Source organism: Plectrocnemia conspersa, unplaced genomic scaffold (genome assembly GCF_051122295.1).
Source record: "Plectrocnemia conspersa isolate PC_06_02 unplaced genomic scaffold, ASM5112229v1 ptg000003l, whole genome shotgun sequence".
In the NCBI taxonomy this organism is placed as follows: Eukaryota; Metazoa; Arthropoda; class Insecta; order Trichoptera; family Polycentropodidae; genus Plectrocnemia; species Plectrocnemia conspersa.
Window position 1 is genome coordinate 22,243,019 of NW_028277167.1, and position 18,572 is coordinate 22,261,590.

General features: G+C 34.4%; 1 protein-coding gene and 1 long non-coding RNA gene across 7 annotated transcripts in view; one reads left to right on the forward strand and one right to left on the reverse strand.

The window, feature by feature from the left end:
• Atg1 (serine/threonine-protein kinase unc-51-like protein Atg1) overlaps positions 1-18,572 on the reverse strand; it is a 51,264-nt gene that overhangs the window by 22,893 nt on the left and 9,799 nt on the right. For all 6 annotated transcript variants that reach the window (XM_088183416.1, XM_088183414.1, XM_088183412.1 and 3 more), the window contains exon 2: positions 8,612-8,788. In XM_088183416.1, coding sequence (XP_088039542.1) covers positions 8,612-8,788 — 177 coding nt within the window. The remainder of the gene's footprint in view (positions 1-8,611; positions 8,789-18,572) is intronic.
• Positions 9,919-16,980, forward strand: LOC148236978 (uncharacterized). Its single transcript, XR_015809163.1, has 2 exons — positions 9,919-14,903; positions 15,110-16,980. It is a non-coding gene; the product is annotated as an uncharacterized LOC148236978 (long non-coding RNA).

Below are 18,572 nucleotides of genomic sequence, written 5' to 3' on the forward strand. Positions count from 1 at the left end.
TGACCACAAGAAATTGACTTTATATGTATAATATATCAGTGATGTCATGGCGAAGGGGTCTATCGGAAACACCGAAATACACATTTGCAGCACATGAATGATGTAATTGATTCATTGTTTGAAACAAATAAAAAAGAAAGCACCTTGCGATGATAATTTATGTTTATACAGCGCTTCTAGTACGAGTTTTTGGTTAAATAAAAAATTCAACAATCAAGCGATTCTTCTCCAAGTTGACCAAAACGCAGTCAATGCTTATCACATGGCATCTTTGTATTCTTAATCGCATTTTCGTGTGCTTACTGGCACCCGATAATACGAGCAAGAGGAAGATTGAGAATCACTAAAATAATAAGTCTCGCCTAGCCGTCTCGAAAGATTTCGGAGGAGCAACGCACTGCTTGTTTTGCGAATTTTGGCAGCGTGCGGCTTGCCAAAATTCCAGGAAATTCGTCCCGCGCTGCATGAATCGGAAGGGGGCAAGTCGCCGATCGATAGGGAGTAGAGAGACGCTCTCGAGAGAAGCGGGAAAAACCTCACCCCCGACGATCATGCACGTGTATCCATACGGTGGATATTTTTTTTTATTTGCGCGAGGACAGATTGGAAGCCATCCAGAACACTAAGCGGTCGATCACGTGCATGTATCGTTGTACTAATTCGGGATAGATTAACAGAGTCGGCTCCATCGAGGGTGGAAATAAAAGGGCACTTGATAAAATGATTACCCCCCGCGATGGCCGAGTGACGCAAGCACGACGTAGTACGTGGGCTAACGATTTTCTCGGGCTTCCATGCTATATCGTAAGTATGCGGCTTGAATTTGGACTGTATGGGCTTTCGGGGTTATTACCGTAAGGTGACCGAAAAAATATACGACGGCGGGACGCACGTGGGGGAGTGTGTAAATTTATACTGTTTATAAACAGACACGCCCAAAAAGTGCAAAAAAATGTAGCACGCACATTGCATATAAACAGTTAATCATAAATACCACCTAGACGAAAAAGAGATTTGAGGCTGTAAGCATTTTATCCATGTTTGAATGAACTTTCGACCGCAATCAACATAATCAATGTCAGACTGACATAATCAAAATAACATATGTATTTATTTTATCTAAATGACAATATCGCAACTTCGGATATATGACGTATTATCATTATAGTATGACATTCGCTAGCCCTGAAATGAAAACTTTTTCCCAAATTTACAAAAAATTGTTTAAGAAAATCGAAATAAATAAATTTATGAATGAAAAACGACGAGTGAAAACATATTAAATCACACGTAGTGTGAGTTTATGTTCTCAATCATTGTTAATATGTAGAGCGCAAAAAAATAATCACTTCTCAGAAGGCAAACATTCACGTCAAAAGCAATAAAATCGTGTCGGTGCCGTTGCAACGTTCTCACTGTAACACTCGTTGATACGATTCCCACTGATACGATTTTATGGCTTTTGACGTGAATTTTTGCCTTCTGAGAAGTGATAATTGTTTTTGCGCCCTCCTATTGACCAAAATTCAGTTTGAATAGACATTGACAAATTCACTCATATCAGAAGTCCGTAGTAATATCGGTAAAAATAGCTATCATATTTTTAAAACAGTGTGATATTGAAGTGCTAACAAACTATGGAGCAATATGCGAAATGCTTTGGTTTAAATGTATTTTAAACTTGACCCTATGAAAATTTTAAAACTATAATTAGTTTTAGAACTTTCATTAGGTCAAGTTGGGTTTAGTTAATTCGTGTAACTTTGATTTTGAATAGCAAATGTAAGTTCGCAACTGCAATTTGAGTTTCATACATTTTAGAGCACCTATCAGTCGAATTATATTTTCGCTAGTAGAAATATATATCTACTGGTTAAAATGTATTTGGACTTCTCTAGTGAAATATATATAATACATCGCATGTAAATAAATACTGATCAGTATGGAAATGTATATATGTATTACTATTTACTAGCACCTGCCAAATAAATGATATTTTCACTGGCGAAAATATACATCTACCGGTTCAAACATATTCCGATATGATTTTACTGAAATCGCATATTTTAAAAAATATTTTCGGGATAGATTCAAGACAGATTTTTTTAGATTTTCTTTGAGGGATAACACGAAAATTTCTGGTTTAGAATAAGGGACCTCATTTTAGGTTTTTATAGAAAGGAGGGGGGGGAGGGCAAAAGTTGGCCAATGACATGTATTTTGTCCCCCGCTAAATGACGTCCCTGATAGTAACGAGTTGTTTTTATCACATAAAAATTATTTTTTGTATTTTGTTTAAACAAATTCATTGTTGTATTTTTTTAAAACAAATTGAAGTACATATAATTAATAGACATGGGGGTAATACGATTATGTATGTATCTAAAAATTAATTTAAATTTATAAAGTCAAACAAAAAAAAAATACAATTGGAGTTACATAATTTAAAATAAACATAATATTTCGATTATCGTGATTCCAACCGTCTTAACAACTAGATTTTGGACTTGTTCAACATATTTATGGCACCACACGACACTAATTAAAAAATCATTTTCACTTTTATTTTTCATAAATTTATAAACATTCTAAATTAATTCTTTGATTAAGAAGAAACAGTAAATCCTCGTCAAAGTTTAGACATATAATAATATTCTAAAATAAAACCGGTATGTAATAAAATAAACATAATAATTAATTTTATTTTACCTCTGATTCAATAATCAGAACACAAATAACAAAATATTCATAAGGAAATTCATAGTTATTTTTGAGGACCCCCAAGATCTGGAAGTCCAAAGCGCGCGCCTCATGCGCTTATGGGGTATTCCGCGGCGTATACCACTTCGCTTCCGACTTGGAACAGACAATAGTACAGCCGAAATAGCAACAAGTTGAGCTACGCTGAATAACATACGTCATACCAGATCCAGCTAAGAAGTCACCGGATTCCTAATAGTTAAATTTGATCCTCGGAGACGACTTGGAGACTACGTGACTCATGATTGCACACATTGTACGTCTATATATAAAACTTATGAATGTACGTATCAGTAGCGTAGCCAGAATTTTGTCAATAAAAAAGGCAAGATAATTTTGGTAATTTTAATTTAATTAACATAAATCACTGGCTGCGCTCCGCCAAGGGGGGGGGAGGTTCAGAGACCCCACGGACCCCCCCCTCGCTACACCACTTGTATGTATAAGTTGCTGAAATCAATTACTAAATTTAGATGCAGTTTAATAACCCCTAGTATTGACACTGACTATCTATTTTCACTGATAAAACACAATAGAGCCTAATCGTTCATTTTGCTCAACTGCAGTCGCAAAAAGTGCACTGCTAATTGCATGCGAATAATGTCAATAACGAACAGCGCGACCTCGCGCTAAAGTTTATCTACGTAAACCGTGAATCACACACGAGCCATTCAATCGTATAATAATAAATTAAAACGGTTTACGACGTCTGATAAAGAGCGACGTCTGAACGTCTGGCGGCATCGATACAATGCGTAATTGCTAATCGCGCATTATATGAATATCTATCGAAAACATCGAATGGTACGCCAATATCTAGCGACGTATGTAGGTCGCGAAAATGAGAAAACAAACAGTGTGACACGTCGTTTTTCGCGAATTGCGTATCTAGTATAGTGGAAGTGGAGAGAATAAAAAATAGACACAGAGAAGAAGAAGCGCAAAATCATGTTATATACTACAGTCGAAACCTGCGATTCGATCGATCGAGAGCGTTGACCCAAATCCGCGCTTTATAAATAAATAAAAGCATATGCAAGTTATTTGTGCGAATTAAAAAATAAACATTTACATTAAGCGGTTAAAAAAAGGTACACGCTAGCGGCCGGGGTAAATCGCCTGTTAAATTGCATTTAACACGTCAGGTGAGAGCGACCAATGCGAAATTATTGCTAAATGAGGGAATTCGTCTCTTTTGGCGTTATCGGCGGATATGATACAATATTCGCAATTATTGTTTATTATGAAGGTCCGGCATGATCGATTGCTATCGCCCGATCTATTAAATAATAAGCGGTGTTTAGCATTTAAGTGGCATTATGAACTTTCCTCATGGTTAAATATTATGTCTACTGCTATCTATTGTTACCAGTACAGGGTACAAAATATAATAAAATATCATCGTACCTGAGTCAAATAAAGGAGTTATAAAGTAATAGCTGACTTAAAAGAAAGATTATATATTATAATCACCTGATATACATCCGTAAGATTAGATAAAGCTAATAGACTAGTAGTATAATATAAATAAACTATTAATCACTATATAAAAATAATAAAAAGTCGGAGTATTAAACATGAATCTTTCAATCAACAATAAATTAACTAACTATGACGATAGATTTATAATTAATATATAATGCGTTTAAAATCATATGTTTGTAGTTCATATATATTTGATTGTATTAAAAAACCTTTAAACACTAAATACTGACACTGATAACATATTTTAATCCGACGCGCGTTCGTTTAAGAACGCGATAACTCAGCGTGCGTGAGCAAATAAGACCACTAGGATGGCAGTTTTTGAGCTTTTTTTATATATAATCGTTGCGTTGAAATTAGTTGCAGATGGTAATAAGGAACACAAATTTTGTTTGTGCCAAAGCAAATTACGCTAAAACCGTTGGACCGTATTTTAACACAACATTTTTCCAGATAGTCTGGAGTCTGGTTCCGCCCCGTATTATAGGAGGACTGGAAGGGACGTCTGATTTCCATCTATTCCTCGATGGCATATATGTCAGAACATTGTCGTATTTAATCAATTCCGTCAGAACTCGACCTCAGAACTACATCAACTTTATTAAAATTAACTAGAAATCCAAGAAAATCCGTTTTAACTTTGACCGCCTGATCTGATCCAGCCGAGAATTTCACGTAATCACTCGATACGACACATGCGCAGACAAATGCGAATGTAAAAAGTGATAATGGAATATAACTTAACAATTGCGTAATACAAACAAACGGCTAACCAGCAAGAATATAACGACATATTAACACAATAGATTGACGGTTAAACCCTCGTAAAACTTATGTCCAGAGAAAAACAATCCTTTTGGACATAACGTGTCATTATGTCATTATTACCTTCGTATTACCCGTTTGCACTATTAACCTTTGGAATGTGTTCATCTATAAAATTCTGCATTGTTGTGATTCGCCGGAGACATCCCGAATCAACCGTACAAAAGCTCTGATACTGGAGAGACAGTTCAGTTCAGCGATGAGACGAAACGAGTAACCAGAGACCTCACAGGACCAACCCGAGAACATTATTCCTACGCCAGCTTCTCCACCGACACTCGGAACAAAGAATATACAACTCTCCAATTTTCGATTTGATATGTACTATAACTGAATAAATAATACTAGCTTTCCGGCGTTTATCTTGGCTTAAAGTCACACCCCTTCGACCTCAAAACCTGCTTTTTTTAAATAAACGCGTGCAACGTTCAAGTACCGCAAATTTTTATTGCACGTTTATTACACACTAATACATAACAAGCAAACTAAAATGAGCCTAATAGTTTTCACAGACAGTGATGAAATTGAAACGCCGGTTAAAAATATGCATCAAATATGGACGAGTTTATATTAACAATTTTCAGGAATTTTAGAAGGTTTAGAACGTTCTACCCTATTGCTATTATCAGGGCTGCGGAATCAGAGACGGAAGCAATTTTGAATTAGGGCAGTCGTAGTCTAAATTAAGGCGACTAAATTACCAGAGCTTCAATCCAGAATGTAAAATCTTCAAGGTTTGGTAAAGCAATATTAGATTAATGGTCGTTAAACTCATTACGAATTGAATCATAACATATTTGGCGCAGAGCATTTTAGCATTTACTGTGCATCCTACGTGTCTCATGATTCATGTAGATTATGCATAATTTCGGATTGCAATATAATTCTTGTTCTGTAAGATTATCAAGAAGCAATACTATCAATGTTACAGTAGCAATATAACGAGTCGTTTAACTATAAGCGAGCGCTAAAAAAGGAACAGTGTGCTCGTGATTAATCAGTGAATCACTAGAGGAAAAGGAAGTTTCGAAATGTCGTGAATCTGTGACTGACTCTCCTTGGCCACAATCAAACACATTAATATACAATGAAATTTATTTGATACACATTTTGAACAATAATCTCGTGATTTTGTAAGATTTCAGACATCATAATATCTACACAATAAATTCAGATAACACGAATATTAATGCAATCAATTTCGAAAATAGACGATAACCTGTTTCACGACACAAATTAGTGTATATGCATTAAAATAATATTTTACACTGATCACCAAATACATTAACAAATACAGCAACAATAGCAACAACAATTAGCGTGCGTTCTATCAATAAAGTCGTTCCACTTAGGAAGTGAAAAATACATAATAACGTAGTACAAGATGTTTAAGGCATCGTAAAAAACAGGTTTTTTCTCTAACAATCGCTCTACTCTGCTATACAAAATTTAAAAATAAACGATTACGGCATTGGCAAATTAATAGATTCGCTAGGTTGTAACACATTATACGCTATATCCGTGTATATCTGACCGTCCGATAGCGTTCATCTGACCCAAATAGGTTCAAAGTCGCTTCGATTCGAGTCAGAGCAATATATAATAACTAAAAGTGGTTCGAGTTTATGATAATAATTACAGTTAGAGATTAAAACGCTTTCGTTGCATAATTGGCAGTTGCCTGATGTGTGTAAATAACCAACCGCGCGTTGCGTAACTGGAGCTTTGAGATAAGGTAAAGGAAACCAACGATGAGAAAATGCAATGAAAAATTAATAACACAAAAACCGCACTGATATGATGAATCTTAACAGTTAACTATTTAGTTAGTCTAATTTAGTTTGCGGTCAATTTAGCGAAAATTGCTAAGCGTGCAGGTCGTGGTTATTAAATATGCTTAGAAAGCTTTCAATATAAATATAAATAAAAGCGCCCATCCTTAATTATATGCTTTCTAACGGCGTACAGTGTATACATTAACATTTTAAAGATAGCGAACCTAACATACAGTAAACCATATATTTAGGAAATATCATTTGTATATTACTTTTTTATTTTAACTCTTCTAATATAATCTAACTGGCTATATACAATTATGAAATATTTTTTTAAGACTATTTGTGTACTGTATGTATAAATTGTATTTTATTTTGTTCCTATAATAAATAGTAGTTAACATAAAAAAATAAAAAAATTAAAAAATTCAGAAATATTTTTTTATATATATTTATAAAATCTATACTTGCAAAAAAAAAATGCTTGCACCTCATAATTTCGCTTGGCAGTAAAAAGGTTAAAATAACGTTGATCGTATCAGTCGTATAGTACAAATATTTATTTATTTGGAGGCGATGGGTGATGATGTCACTCCTTGCTTACGTTATTTCAAATCATAAAGCGATATTATTTTGTTGTAGTTCATTGTAGCCTGCCTTTTATTAATTATATTTTTGTTGAATAAAATAAAAGCCTAGACGGTTATGTATGTATGTATATGGGTATCAATCGAGTATTTCTTAAACTTTGCGTGTATGATATACATATATTTGTACTACGCTACCACTTAATAAATTAAAACTGTTATTGCTATCAAACATAAAATTACCGTAACAACTGCGACTATAATACAATAACAAAAACATTTCCTGTTTTGCTCACAGATTAAATTAAAGTGCATTTGTAGATGCTGTAAACATACTGCGATAAATGAAGATTCAATGTAAGATAATATTAATTCAAAAAGTGAAACGTATTCGACAAATTTCAATACGAGTAATGGAGTGATGGCATATAAGATATTACAACACCACTACAACAAATCTGTCCTAGGAAAGTTTGGTTGATTTTAATAGGAGAGTATGTTGTGATACACATGAAAATGGCCACTAATGTGGTTAAATTAATAATCTATATAGCGGCAAAATTGCTTAGACGCTACCAAATACATAATAGGATCACCAGGTCCTTTGACCCATCACCCATTACCACTACTTTTTGAAATATCGAGTAGCAGTATCGCCAAATGGTACGCTTTATTTGAATAGCATCTTCATAGCAATAGCACGTGGTTTTGGGTATTATCGTGTATTGTTCAAGGCTGATTATACGAGTCAAAGATTGTCTAATATTGATCCCAAAAAGTATAAGTGCCATCCAGATGGCGTTTTACTTCTCGCCTTTTCAATACTAAGACCCGCATCGAAATATATTTCTCGCTAATGCACATCCTCTATTCACAGCGGCGTTGCTCTCAACGAACCGCACTAGCGTAGCTGAATTGGACTAAAACCGCCGTGAAATTAACTTAAACAAGCATGACCAACAATCGTTTCCTGCTGCTTGCCCCGGCCTGACCCACATTACCGCCTGATGTTCACGTTCTCGGTCCCGCTGGAGAAAGAGCGACAAGATATAAAAAGCAAACGCACGACAGACAACCAAGTCGACGAAAAGGGTCTCAAAGTGATCTCGTAACGGTTTTCAAAGAGCGCTTAAGGTCAACCGGGTGTGGGCATAAGTGCAAACAATGGGGAAAACTCACCTCCATGACGAGATATACGTTGTTCTGACTCTCCTTGCAGTCGAGCAAAGCGACGACGTTGTCATGGTGCAGCTCCGTGAGATCCTTCAGTATTTTGATCTCTTTGCTGAGCAAGTTCTGCGACTTGGCCAGGTTCTTCTTGGTGATGCTCTTGATGGCGACTGTTTTGGACGGATTCTGTAAAGAAAAACGTTCATGAATGATCGTATAAATGCGTCACAATTTTTCAGCTGAATAAATATATGTTTTTTATTGTAACATGAATAAGACGTAAAAATTGCGCTAACGAGATTACGCCCTCGAAGCGATGCGACATAAATGACGCTTATTCTATGTCAATGCCATTATGGTTAGGTGCGATCGCTTTGTTTTACGCTTCTGTAACGTTCTCATTAGAGTATGCAATCGCACACGTGTGCTAGTGTGGTATGTTTTAGATTTGTGCATTGTTTGAAACAAAGGCGCACTAATTATGTGGGTTGCAGGGTTTAGCAAGACAATCGCTGTAGTAATACATGGAGAACAAGTGTATTCATGAAAACTTTTGTGTTAAAATTAATCGAAATATTTTTCTACTTTCATGGCTTTATAAATAATAAGATATATATACACACATATGTATCATACATTGCGTTGGTTATGTACTACTTTTTAAATCTGGACATTCTCCACCTTAAAACCACCATTCTTACAAAAACAAGACAAAATATATTACCACTTTTGGAAAAAACAACCAATGTCTAAACATGTCCTGAACATGGTGGTTCTTTACATTAAACTGACTAAATATACATGTATACATTTAAAACTAAATGATAATTTGTATTTTCTTCCTTAAAATTTAAAAAGGTAAAATAAGTAATAAAGTAAGTTTTCTCATATTTCGTGTAAATATAAATAAGTTCAGTTAAATGCAAGTTGGTCACAAAAATAAGAGTGAAAATATAATAAAATGTTATAATATATGCATGTATAATTCTAGAAACGACCATTTTTCGCACAGGATTGAGCAGCTTATATTACAAAAACGCTGCAAAAACACAAAGAGCAAATGAATTATGTGCATTACACAGACCATATATTCTATACTTTGTGCGTGCATATCATGTTTCTTTTATATAAACTAAATTGGTTATTGAAGGAATACTAATTTATTACAAACTCAAAAAAAGAAAAAAAATATGCAACATGTACTAATAATCTCTGATCAGTTGAATGCATAAGTTGAATTGTTTTTTTAGGTTAAACTATTGTTAATGTTGCAGATTTATCTGATAAGTTAAGATAGAAAGTTTAAACAATTTTAGCATTACTTTAAAAATAAATTTTACACAATAAATGATCACATGATTTTAAATCATTACCTGCATGAAGGAACAAAAATTGGTACAAATTAATTTTCCAGATGAAAAAACCACCAACACATTTTCATTCTAAAAAAATTATTATGTTTTAAAATTACAACATATTACTGAAATATTTCCTTGTAATCAAAGCAGAAAATTAGTTTTTACTTTTTCCTGTAAAAAAATATTTTAATGATCGTTCTTTAAAATTGTAGCGCAAGATTGTTTTGTTTTACCTAACGGAAGAAATGACTACAAAATAAAGGATGCTTTTTTGAGTTTTTTATTTTAGAATTGGCAACACTTTTTTTAGCGACAGCCGATTTGACGATAAACTAGGGACGATGGACGACTTGGAAACCAACACTTGCCGCGTTATTCCCGCTGCTCAAAAAAGTGGTCGAAAATTGGACTTTTCGAGGCAGCGGCGGCGCCCATGTGCTCGAAATCATACGCCATAAAATTATCTTTTGAATAAAGCTGATACCACGACTATTACCACGAAGTTCTATACCTCTAAAAATACACCCTTTACATCGGTTAAACTGGGTATTATAGTACAAAAATACCAACACATCAACACTAGCACTGAAACAAAAAAAATATATATATATCGGCTGCTCCTACGTGTTTCTTATATAATATTCTGATATTCTAGAACACGTGGAATATTTCTTTGGCATAAAATAATATTGTTTAATTTTTGTTTACTGTTGTTCAAATTATTTCACGTATTTACTAATAAAGTTGACCGTGTCCTTGCCTTGAACAGATCAAATAAAATATTTTATTACATAATTTATACAATGCTCGTACACGAACCAGTTTATAGCAATCGTCGAACCGCGACATCTATTGATATGAACGTGGTAACCTTTTAGGTACTCGAATAAATTTGGAAAATCTTTGGAGACTACCAAGGTTTCTTGATTTATAGATATTTTCGATTCTAAGACGAAGATCATTCGTATATTTCCATTAGGCAAGGCAATTCATTTGTATGACTCTAGCAATAATAAAAATAATAAACGACTATACATATGTAAGTTATATAAAGGTACATACATATGCTTCGTTCGTGGAGAATGGGGAGTCTCACGTACATTTTTTCTTTGATATTATGATTCAAAATGAAACTATAATAAAAGCAATTTTCTCTTCAGAACTCTTTATTGTTTTTCGGATCGTTTTTGGTACCTACAACAAATGCCTTTTCCTAATTCAAGACATGATGAATTTAAACTCACAATAAATGTCAAAACGTTTGTGAAGACATGTGGCATATTTAATTGAAGCAATGGTCTTGAATGGCACATTTAAGGGCGAGATTGTGAATATTTCTAACGTACTGTCGTTTCAACTCGAGCAGTTTAAATTCTTAACTTGCAGTACTTTACAATGACAGTAAAAAAAAAAGTAATATTTGAGATGAATGTTTCTCTCGTGGTCATTTTTTCGCATTATCACAAGCGAAGCATTGAAAATGATTAATAACATACTCTCAGTTGTTTGTGTACGGTTTGGTAATAATTAAGGTGACCAGACGACCTCTTTTGAGGAGGATTGTCCTTTGTCCTCATTGAACAAAAATTTCCGTGATTTATTTTTAGTGTCCTTTTGATATTTAAAAAAATCATTAGATTCTAAATCACAATTCATTCAACCATATACCGTTACGGCAATTACTCATCGAAAGCTTGGGCATTAGTGATTCACATTGAATAGACGAACGACAATGACATCGACCGGCAATGACCTACGATCGGTTTGGAAAACTATGGAAATGCGGCGAAAATCCACCAGGTACTTATTTCAAAGTCTCACTTAATCCAGACGATTGTATGTAAAATCCAAGGCCACGATGCGAAATTAACTAACGAATTAATTGCGACGCAATTGCTATCCATTGTTCACTTCGGCACTTGGGCACTAAGGGCCGTGTTATGTCATACATGACATTATAACTCACGACACAATCAAACTTTGACCGGTTAACAAGATTGATTTGTGCGTTAACTACATGATGCTGACACGTGGCTCGCTTATAGTCGAAGGTCGATTCTATAGCTGCCGGGCCAGACACGTGTGTTTTGAGATTTTGGCAACGGTACGAAGCAGTACACGTGTGGTGCGATATTCGTGGGCTAATTTGCGTTCATTATGCGAACGACGAATGAAAGATTACAAGGGGAATGATAATGCCAGGTTCATTTTGAATAACGAACTTGGACTGAACCGTATTACCTTTCGAGTTTTAAATATCAGGGTACTGAAATCTCCGCATAAAAAACCCCAATAAATATGAGGTGAACTCTGAAGACTTTATTAAAAATACAATAGTTTTTTATCTTGAACAGTGTCAAAATGAGTGAACCATTCTAAAAAGCAAAATATTATTTTCCTGTTCTTTTCAGCATTAATGCTACAAAATTAGCGAGAGTAGAAGAACTGACAAGGGCCACAAAAGTACGAAGACTTATGATAACATATTGTTTTAGTCCTGCAGGATAGTATTTGATTTTGTGAGCTCGATATAAAATATGCAACCGTATGACTTGCGGTTTCTCTGACGCATCACTTATTATAGCAATTTACTCAAAATATAAACTGTTTATGCAATTGTGGAATAACGTTTCCGCTGTTTTAAGAAATTAGAACAGCTAATGCATGCAACGTTTAGAATCATTATTTGGGTTCGAGGACACAAAGCGAACAATGTATTAATTTTGTTCTTCAGCTTAACTAACTGCTTTATCTTTGTTTTAATTCTGATATGTTCCATTTCTTTATTAAGTTCAGTTGATAGCGCACATATTTAAACGTCTTACAAAAGGGGGAGTATGTTGTGATAATGGCAATGATAAACACGTACAAAACTAGATTATTAATTTATTATCCCGGCGGATAACCAGGTTGGTACTTATAGTAGCGGCAACGTTGCCTAGACAATACCAAATACGTAAAACAGGATCATCAAGTAATCCGTTCAATTGACCCATCACCCCTATAGCTCAACTCCTCGAATGCGAAACAAATAATTTGGTTACTAAAATATATACGCCTGAAGATATACATACTTTTATCAACTACGATCCGGTTTCTAGCATAGATATAAAAAAAAAAATTATATCGTCCAATAATCAGTTAATTTTAACGATCATTCAAGGCTGTTATAGATAAGCATTATGCGAGTCAACGAATATCCAATATTATAATTATTCTTCATTCAGCAATGCTGTTAGCAAATCTGAATATTTCCAACGATGTGGCAATGATATAAATAAAGTCTATCGCTATTATATAGTTTAATGTATTCACGCGTGTCAATGAACGATATTTGATTGGTGATATTAATAATCATATGTACACACATATTCCAGCTTACAGCTAGAAATTTCAAATAAACTAAGCGAAACGCCGATTCCAGACGCTGTTTGTCCATCGCATCTTGAATTCTTAATGCGTATACGTATACGAAACGAAATAGGAAAATGTGGGTCAAACGAAGCGCGTCGTTGCCCCATTCGGATATTTATTTTAGATCTATAGTGTATCTTTTCTGGAAGAGCTTTCTAAACAGTTCAATAGGAAATACAGTGGTAACGTAACTGAACTGGAGCGCGCCGGTTTTTATCGTACGCGACCATGAAACGTTAGCCATTTTATTTAAATAGATACGAATTTGGTAAGACGAGTATGCTCGTGCGCTATGCTATAACAACACTACCGGTTCCATGTGGCTTGGTCATTCCTCGCTGCTTTGTTTGTTGCCTGTCGTGTGTGTATGTGCATGCGAAACGTGTAGCTGTCAGGCTAGTTTATTTCTTGAAAGCAGTGTGCCAAAACATATAAATGTCTCTTAAACTAGTTCCTTGTTCGACTCGATAGATCTCCCTTTTTTGAATTACAGTCGATTCCGTTTATCTGGGCTGAATTCCAAGAAACAGAAAGTAAGGGAACTAATAGTAATTTACCTCGGTTATCTGGGACACTATTCCATTTAATTAGAACAGTAAATTTAAATAATGAAGAGGTTTTACAAGCTCTAGTTGTTAATTATCTGGAATTATTGATTAAATATGAAAATTTAGCATGTTACAATGAAAATTAAGAATGTGTAGGTGGGTTCTTCTTTGCATACTCGCGAAGTAAATCACCATAACCACGATACTTACAAGAATAAACGTGACAATAGTATAATATAAACAAAGATTGTAACTGAACGGACCACCACAATGGCCCTTGAAAGGTCCAGAGGAAAAAATAATCATTTGGACATGAAGGAATAAGTAAACAGTCAAAGAACATATAGTAAAAACAATCTTAAACCTATCCCGAAAATATTTATAAAAAATGTCATTTTAGTGCAATCATATCGAAATACATTTTCATTGGTAGATATATATTTTTATCAGTGAAAATATAATTAATCTGGCAGCTGCTAGTAAGCTATATGATATAAACTTTTCCATATATAGTAATATATACATTTACATCATTGTTTATTTACATGTGATGAATAAATGTTACGGCGAATATGTATTTTCCAGTAAAGCTATATTTTCACTAGTAAAGTTGAAATACATTTTCACCAGTATAAACATATGTATATATTTCTACTAGCGAAAATATAAGTTAACTGAAATGTGCTGGTGAAGTTATATGCTGCTCTGAAATGTTTATGGAACTCATAAATTTGACGGTTGCGGAACGTCCATTTACTGTTCAAACCCAAACCTAACCCAATGAAGTCCAAAATACATTACATTTGACATTACACTAGGTTTTAAAAATATGATAGCTATTCTTACCGATATTATTATTAACACGAGTGTTGGTTAAAGTATATTTTAACCGAATTTTGGTCAATAGGAAGGCGCAAAAACAATTATCACTTCTCAGAAATCGAAATTTCGCGTCAAAAGCAATAAAATTGTGTCGGCGCCGTCGCACTGGGAACGCCCGGTAACACGATTTTATTGCTTTCGACGTGGATTTTTGATTTCTGAGAAGGGATAATTGTTTTTTGCGCTCTCTTATTGGTCAACATTCGGTTTAGATGTGCTTCATAAGTAAGAAGAAGTATTAATAAGCAGGCTAGATGACCGAGCGTTTCCACTGTGACGGCACAGTGTTATTGCTTTTGACGTAGATTCTTCAAGGAATTTGACCAGAAAAATCTGTCACTTAATGAAATACTATGAATCTTAATAAAATAGAAATATTAAAAAAAAAACACTTTTTCATCCTCCCCTGGAAATAGCCGAAATGACATCCCCGGGACAGGACAGACTGCAATTGATAAATTATTGCAGAAAAAAAATAAAAAATACATTACTTTGATACCATGATTACGTTGTAAAATAAATCAATACCAAAATAAAATGATTCAGAAATATTTTCTTGACTTTGCACCTTTACGAATATTCCTTGTTTATACCGATAAATATCTCCATATAAATACATATCTATAAAGTATTTTTACGAACCGCCAATGACACGGTTAACGTCGAGAGCAGCGCATCGGATCGCTAGTCTTCCTGTTCAGTTATCGTTACGTCAATAGCCCCAACTGAATCGATTACTCCGAATCATACCTGAAACCGTGTTGCGATTTAATCGCCACACTGTGCAAAGTTTCGCTCGCGTTTGTTGCCATGTACGCAGCTGACGTATTTTTTAACCGTTAACGTAATCATTCAGCTGCCAACTTGCAACATCCAATCTATCTAGATTCTAGATGACCCCCCCAAGAGCTGTGGCAGTGGAGCGAGCGACCTAGCAATTTACGTCCATCTAGAAAACAATGAGCCTTTCACTTTTTCCCGTGCTGTACTTATATCTATAGTAATAACAATAATAATAATATTTCATCTGCTCCGCTCGGCCGAATCATGGTTCGTCACGTTTTTACGTTTGCATATTAAGAGCACGCTTATCGCTAATGGCATTAACGGACCGGGTTCACGGGGGTCCAAGTGCACCGTTAGCGGAAAATCACCGAAAAATCTGCGATCAATGATCCAAAGGTCTTTGTCTCTCTCTGTGGAACTTCTCAACTGTAACGCTGTCTTGGATTGTTCCCTCAAAGCATTGTATTGAAATTGTGTGAAATGCTATACTCCTTCATTTTCTAAAGAATTTATGGTGCTTTTCAAACTAAGCTTATTTTTAAATTTTCATAAAGGATGAAAGAAAATGCGTGCGTGCATAGACATCCTATTTTTGATGCATATGTATGTGCAAATATATACTATTGTTCACTTTTGGCACTGGAAAACATCTGCGGGAAAAAATCTATTGAATTCGTCAATATGTGTTTTTTTGTTGGGAAGCAGATACAAAGATTTTAAGCGAGCTCTAAAATCATCTAGAATTTTGCATAAGCTGAGTCATTATAGATAATAAATTATTAGAACAACCAGAACTTATGTAAATATAACTTTTTTGCAAATCGTATTAGGTGTAGTGATATTCAGATGTATTCTGCATATGATTTGTTATATTAGTTATATTTATTATACTTTACGGTTTGAAGACAATTTATGGTTCGATATTTTAGAGTAGTTCCATAAAAAAAATTCAACGACGTTAAATCGCATGATCATAGTGGCCAGTTGACGTCACCAAAACGTGAAATAACGCGACCTGGAAAGTTTTCACGTAAAAGATCTAACGTTGCATCCGATATGTGGCAAGGTGCGCAGTCTAGTTTGGACCACGTGTCTTCCATATCAAAATCTTCGATTTGTGCCAAAAATAATCTGTTATCACGCGCCTATAGCGCTCACCATTTACTTAAAGTCCGACCTTCATCGTTTAAAAAAAAAAGTAAGGCCTAATGATGACGCCTGACCACAATGCGCACCAAACAGTCACTATTTGGGCATGTAATAGTTTCTCTTGAATCACATAAGAATTTTCCTCGCCCCATATGCGGAGATTTTGCTTATTAAATTACATAGAGAGGTGGAAATGTGCCACATCAGAGAAGATTTTGTTTAAAAATCAGTATCAATTTCCTGCTGCTATAACACCCAATCTGCGTAAATTCCTCGCTGTCCATTGTTATTGTGTTATCTGAATTTTATACGGATGTAGGTGCAAGTCCTGATGCAAAATACGGTAAAGGGAGTCATAAGAAAAGCCCAAAATCTGCGGACGCTGACGAATTGACAATGTCGGGTCTTTCGATACTTTCGTTTACAGCAGCAATATTCTCGGCTGGACACAGACCTTACCCTATCTCCAACGCTACTACATTACGAATTGTTCGCTCAATAGAACGATGGAATTGTACCATAGCATTCCCGTAAATTTTGAACAATTTTAACGCGTTGAGCGGTAGCTAAGCGTTCCATTTCGTAAATGTGTTATAGCAAACTAACATTTGACACTTCGAATATGTGTGACTATTGACAGCTGTCTGATTTACAGTGCTGCTAACATAAGTCAACTCGAATTGGATCAACATGTACTATACGTGCTTCTGCAAATCATGCAGTAAATAATACAAAGTTTAATATTTATTAATAAGTATGTATCATAATTAATTTATATAACATGTATTTCATTATTATCTTATTTATTTTATATCACGTTCAGATTCTGTGCATTATATGCCAATACAAACAATTCCAAAGTGAATCTTTCCAAGAACTGAGATTCACATTTGAGTGAATAACGAGGTGTATAATAATGCAACAACGTTTTTATGATAAGATATATTAATCCTTCAACAATTGTATTTTAGAATAGATAACATATGTAGATAATATGCAAAATTATGACTCAAACTATATGAATCGTCGATTTTAATCAGTGTTAATAATAATAATAATAACTATCAAATTACTAGCATCACACTCGTTAAGAAATCAAGTTTTAAACAAAGAAATTATACATTAACAGTTAGCCTAAAACTAAGATTAGACGTATAGAAATGAGAAACACGTATCGCACCTGTTTTTCTACATGTACTTATATACGTAAATAAATTTAAAAGCTTTTATATACAATATATATATACATAAAAAAATCCAAATATTATTCAAATAACAAGTAAATATATTAATAAACATGAGTAGCTAAAAATAATCTATGCATATTAGAGCAGCAAATACGTTCGATATCATTCAGCCTTCGATTGCTTTAATATCACCCGATTTATAGCAATTTAGTTCGATTCTAGAACACAGCGAAAATTTCTTGGGTCATTGTTAAAATTCAATACAAGAAGCACGAATCATTCACGTGTAACAAAAAAATACATTGATCATAAACTGATCTTTGGCTCTTAACTACACCATAACTTATTTTACAGTTTACTTTGAAGAAACTTTTCCAAATCCTTCAATATATGAACGTACATACATACAAACAATTTTTGGCACGGCGAGCGGTTCGCCTTATTGATCCGCTGCAAGAGCCCATTCGTGCGAATGCAAACTTACACCCAAAATACGGTTCAAGTGCCTCAATTTTATAATTTAAGTTTATGTCAATATCACGCCGATTCTTATCGCGCGAATTAATCTGGATCGGTGAGCGCAAATGAGTCTATACAATAGGACAAGACGGACAATGGCGATTGTGTGTTTGTTGTATTCAAATTA